Source organism: Echinops telfairi, unplaced genomic scaffold (assembly GCF_000313985.2).
Source record: "Echinops telfairi isolate 266 unplaced genomic scaffold, ASM31398v2 ScPeMD7_7469;HRSCAF=8507_0, whole genome shotgun sequence".
In the NCBI taxonomy this organism is placed as follows: Eukaryota; Metazoa; Chordata; class Mammalia; order Afrosoricida; family Tenrecidae; genus Echinops; species Echinops telfairi.
In genome coordinates this window covers 70471873-70477590 of record NW_022111372.1, presented here as the reverse complement: position 1 = coordinate 70477590, position 5718 = coordinate 70471873, and the positions used below count along the sequence as shown (strand labels likewise).

Here is a 5718-nt window from a genome sequence, read left to right as displayed (position 1 = left end):
ATAATACTTATATATCTCAACCGTACAATTGTGATAACTGAACCCGTGGGTAGTAGCAGTGGGTGGGGCTGGCCCCTCACCTCCTCATAATTTAATTTAATACTACAGGACAACAGACTTTTATTTTCTTCGGAGACTCATTTTACAAGTGAGGAGACAATTTGTAAGGAGGTTGGTGGTATAACATGACAGTGAAGCACTTCGCTGCTAACTGAAAGGCTGGCAATTCAAACCCAGCCAGCGGCTCGGTGGGGAGAAACCTGACCACCTGGCTCCTGTTTCCAGCCTAGGAATGGCCATGGAGCCATTCTTCTCTGTCACATGGGATCGCTGTGGGTCGGAACCGATACAGCAGTACCTACTGACAACAGACCTATTCTAATAAAACACTTCAGTATGGGACACGGGCCTCTCTTCCTCTGGCGAGTGCTGTGCAGACAACAGGCTCCCCTGGGCTGAGGTGCTCCCACAGGGTCCTCTCTCTGCAGCCTCCCTGGCCCCCTTCCGCCCTCAGTGCTTCCAAGAGCCCTTTACCTACACTTTGTAGGACTCCACCAAAGCGGACTTGTCTGCAGACAAGCCACAAAGACGGGGGTTGTTCTCTTAGATCTCTTGCACCCTGCTCTTCTCCTCTGGCGTGTGCATGTTAACGTTACTTGGTGATCTGCAGAAGAGTTTATGGGGCAAACTGTTTTCCATTCAACGATTTAGACACATGCTGATCGGTGACAATGATTTGATTCAGACACATTTTGATCGGTGACAATGATTACTGTCCCGACAATGTAACACCCCTCCCACTTTCTTTCTGGATTTTCCATTTCCATTTGTCCCTTCCTATCCTTTCCCGCCGTCCAAGCTGCATCCCTGGGCAATGCTGCCTTTTTGATCTTGTATGGGCTATGTGCTATAAGGAGTGCATGCCTCCCTGGTGTTACTGTTGACCTTATTGGCCTATCTGTTGTTTGGCCGAATTTTGAGCCAGGGGGCTGAGTTCAGTTCTATGTTTAGGAGGCTCTAGTCTGAGTTTATTTTATATAAGAGTTGAAGGCTTGGCTATATACTTCTCAAATTCAGCCAATGGAAGGAAACCCAGTGGAAAAGCAACAAACGGAATGTAATTAAAATGAATGTTAACATGTTGTGGAAAATGTAACTAATGTTGCTGAAGACTTTGCCTAGAAATGATGAAACAGAGACCCAATTTGCTGCATCAACTGAAAACACAATAAAGTTCATAAAGCGAAACAAAACAGAAAATATTGGATCACAAGAGTCCAATCCCCACTCCATTGCAGGGATGGCAGAAGACCAGGCTACATCCACTGTGCAAGGGCTGCCCATGAGTCGGGGCCCAATTTGACAGCAGCCGAACAGCCTGGTGTTAGGATGCCTGTGTGCACGCAAGCACAATCTCTCACACACGTGTGCGCGCTCTCTCTCATTCACTGCCATCAAGTCAGTGCTGAATCACAGCAACCCTATAGGACAGAGTAGAACAGCACCTGTGGGTTCCAAGACTAACTCTACAGAGTAGAAAGCATCCTCTTTTTCTCGTGGAGAGGCTGCTGAATTCGAGCTGCTGACCTGAGACTAGTAACTCACTATACCACCAGTGCTTTCGGTGTGAAAGCAGCATGTGCCAAAGTAACTTGGCGACAGAGAGCGAGGAGCGGCTCCTCAACAGGCCCAGTGTGGAGTGACCAAGCCGCTGTTGTTTTCCTGCCTCCTGCTGCGAACCGGGCCCTTGAGCACTCGCTTTTTCAGGATGGCAGACATTCAGATAGCCCTGGTGGGAAACCGCTGAAGACGCCCAGCACTGGCAAGTGGGCCCGGAAGAACCTGTAGCTCTTCTTATCTTGGACTAAGCTGGTACTGAATTAGCAGAATCCCAAACTCTCTGAGGCCCGGTGACCCCTCCCCCGAATCCCCTCCAACACAGTGGGCCTGGGGAGCGGAGGAGGCCAGGATGAAGGGGCTTCCAGGCTGTCATGGAAACTTTTCTTTCCCTGAGCCTCTGGAGCATATGGCAGGTGCCCTGTGCAGGCTGCTCTTGCCGCTGCCCGAGGCTGGCTGCTGCCCTCAGCGTGTGCACGGGGCATCTGCCACTCTGTCTGAAAGGCCCGGCAGCACAAAGGAGTCCCCAGTGTGCACCTCCCGTCCTGGCTCCCTAGACAGTTGCTCGTGTGAGCCTGCGGTCCATGAAATATAACTCCTAGGCTCCGAGCAGGCTCGATGCGGCCCACAGATCACAGACAGCAGCAGGCCAAAGGCCATGGCTTCTCCTGGGCTGCCTGAAATGCGATGGCCACTTTATCCTCCACTGATATCTGCCCCCAAGAAGAAAAAAGAGATGGGTATTGTCCTGGGACTTTGAAAACAGCCGAGGCCAGACGGGGCTTTCTGTGCAGAAAACTCAGATGGGGAGGAGGGCAACCCAGAGGGGTCATGAGCGGCAGTGGGCAGGCAGTGCCAAGGCTGGAACGCAAGACCGCAGGAGAAGATGCAAAACTGTGCCCCTGGGGCTTCCTGGCAGGGGACCAAGGAAGCACAGACACAGGAGAAAACAGGCACCATCTTCCTGCAAGGGACCAAGGACTAGGGTTAGTGGAGCCAGGCAAGAGTGAACCATGGAGGAGTAGGTTAAGATTTGCCTGGAGTCTTCTAAACAGCAACCGAGATTCTCACATGTCAAGGGTTATGGTAGCTCTACTCACAATCGCCAAAATGGGGAACCCAAGTGCCTATCAACAGATACAGAAGCCAAAGGAGGCAGACCCACACAACGGACTATTATTCAGCCATAAAGAGAAATGAAGTCCTTGACATGCGCTGTGACAGGGACAGAGCTTGAAACATCACTCACAGAGCATGAAAACAGAAGTAAGACAAACACGAAAGGACAAATGTATGATTCCACTTAAATAAAATCGCTAAAACAGATCTGTGATGACCAGGAGTGGGTGGTTTCTTTTATTTTCATTTCTAATTAATTGTTATTATTTTAAATTTTACTTGTGTTTTATTGTCTCTTCCAGAGCACTGGGCTGTGTGGATCATACAAACTATGGCAGCCTTGAGAAGAAAGGGAATAACCGGAACACTTCACTGTGCTCATGCGGAACCTGGCCCTGGATCAGGAGAGCGTTGTGCGAACAGAACAAGGGGATTCTGCGTGGTGCAAAATCAGGAAAGGTGTGTGGTCAGGGTTGTTTCCTCCTCTCACTGTACCTGTTCAATCTGTATGCTGAGCAAACCATCAGAGAAGTTGGGTTATATGATGAAGAATACGGATCAGGACTGGAGGAAGGCTCATTAATGACATGACCTTGCTGCTGAAAGTTAGGAGGGCCTGAAGCGCTTGCTGATGAAGAGCAAGGCCTGCAGCCTCCAGTCTGGACTACACTTAGAGAAGGCCCAAATCCTCACAACTGGACCAGAGCGTAACACAGGTCAGCATGCACTGGGTCAACTGCACTGGTCAATCTGCACAAGGCCTCTTTAAAGTGTCATAAAGCAAGACGTCAGTCTGAGGATTTAGGCATGGCTGGCCCAAGCCCTGGTATTTTCAATCACCCCATATGCATGTGAAAGTTGGATATTGAATAAGAATACCGAAGGAGGATTGATGCCTTTGCATTAGGGTCCGGTGAAGAATCCTGAAAGTACCGAACGAACAAGCACATCTGTCTTGGAAGAAGTACAGACATAATGCTCCTTGGAGGCAAGGCTGGAGAGACGTCGGCTCAGGCACTCCGGGGCTGCTGTCAGGGAAGGCTGGCTCCTGGAGGAGGCCACACTTGGTAATGTAATAGGGCAGTGAAAAAGAAGAAACCGGAACGGCATGAGCAATGGCTCAGAGGCCAGATTTTTAGAAAAATGAATTTGACACCATTTCTTAAGAAAGCAGATTGTTTTTCTTCATTCAAGGTTTCATTTGTCTTGTTGTGGGGAATACGCCTACACAACACACTCCTACAACAGGACAGCAGCTTCTAGTGTACAGTGCAGCGGCACTGTCGGCCTTCCTCAGGCTGTGCGCTCGTTCTCAGTCTCTCTTTCTTAGTCACTCCCCCTCATTCACGTCAACTCACCGCGCCTAGTAGGCTTCCTCATAGAAACAGATCTTTAAACGTTTGGGTTTAAGAAGACTTTAAGGCAGCGGTTCTCAACCTGTGGGTCGAGACCTTTTTGGGGGTCAGTCGAATGACCCTTTCACAGGGGTCGCCTGAAACCATCAGAAAACACATAAATCTTTGACAATATGTAATTACATATTGTTTTGTGATTTATCACCATGCTTTAATTATGTTTGATTATGTTCAATTTGCAACAATGACAATATATCCTGTGTATCAGATATTTACATTACGATTCATAACAGTAGCAAAATTACAGTTTTGAAGTAGCAACGAAAATAATTTTCTGGTTGGGGGTCACCACCACATGAGGAGCTGTATGAAAGGGTCACAGCATTAGGAAGTTTGAGAACCACTGCTTTAAGGGGTCTATTTGGCTTAAGGTTAAGAGATACCGTGAGGCAAGAGTTTCCAGGGTTCATCCATCAAGATTCAGTTTAGTATTTGGCCCCCTTTTGATCGGGATTCTAAAATGTGCAGTCGTGGTAGTCAGGTAACATCCTGTTCTTCTGGTCTCGTGGCAAAGGAGACCGCTGTTCACGGAGGCAATTAGCCACCCGTTCTGTCTCTTCCTCCTGTTACTGACGCCCTTTCTCCGCTGCTCTAGGCGAAGGGACCAATTATTCCCGGGGGTCACTGTAAGCAGCAGCATAGCATGCCAGATCACTCCAGCAGCAGACGATTAGTGGAATAATCCCTACTGAGCAGGCAGGTGGTCAAAGTGATACTGTGCTTTTCCTGAGTTCTCTTTGGAAGACGTAATCTCCAAGAGCGCTGTGCCCAGGCCTGGTCCTGCTTGGGCTGACACCAAGCAGTTCCATTTCTAAACATTTCCAGGAAAGTGGGTGCTTGGTTCCCCTTTCTCCCCATGCAGGGCCCACGTCCAGTGCCATGGAGTTAACACAGGAGAATGGCAGCATGCAGCCTTGCAGGCCAATCCTGTCTCTGCCATGTTCTTGTTGCGGGATTCCAAGCCAGCTTCTCAACCTCTCTTGCCCTGTGGCTACTGACAACATCTGTATCCTAGCTTCACCGTGTGGCTTAGTTAAGAACGATCCAGATGCTAAAATCCTTAGCATTTAGCCCAGTACATTGCAAATGATTAAAAAAAAGTATGAGTTCACACTCAGCTAAGAACGAAGACCAATGTTCAAAGACCACGGGAATGTAACTGACTCAGGAGAACAGGGCACGCCGAAGAGGAGAGGCAGTAGGGACCAGGGGCTGGGTTTCCACTTACTTGCGAGCAGGAGGCAGGAGACAGCCACGGTGTACAGGTGCTTGGAGGTGGAGATGTTGTAGCGATCCATGAAGTGGTCCAGCAGGTAGACGGCCAGGTGCCGGGCTGCGGGGCACAGCTGGCAGTGGCTGCTCAGCAGGGTCACGATGTCGACAAAGAACCGGCGGCTCTTCAGGAGCGGAGAGTGGGCGCGGAAGGCAGGCAGCTTCAGTTCCTGGACAGGCAAGGCAGATGAAGGGGCGTCAGGGCTGCCACAGGAGGCAACAAACCCTTCTAGACCCCTAGTGGTGCCCCTTCCAGGGCAGGAGGTGAGCCCCCAGTGCAGAAACTCCTGGACCA

At 49.8% G+C, this 5718-nt stretch overlaps 1 protein-coding gene across 1 annotated transcript in view; it reads right to left on the bottom strand.

Moving 5' to 3' along the window:
- CCNJL (cyclin J like) overlaps positions 1-5718 on the bottom strand; it is a 74363-nt gene that overhangs the window by 27351 nt on the left and 41294 nt on the right. Inside the window, exon 4 of the mRNA XM_013006179.2 lies at positions 5380-5593. Coding sequence (XP_012861633.2) covers positions 5380-5593 — 214 coding nt within the window. The remainder of the gene's footprint in view (positions 1-5379; positions 5594-5718) is intronic.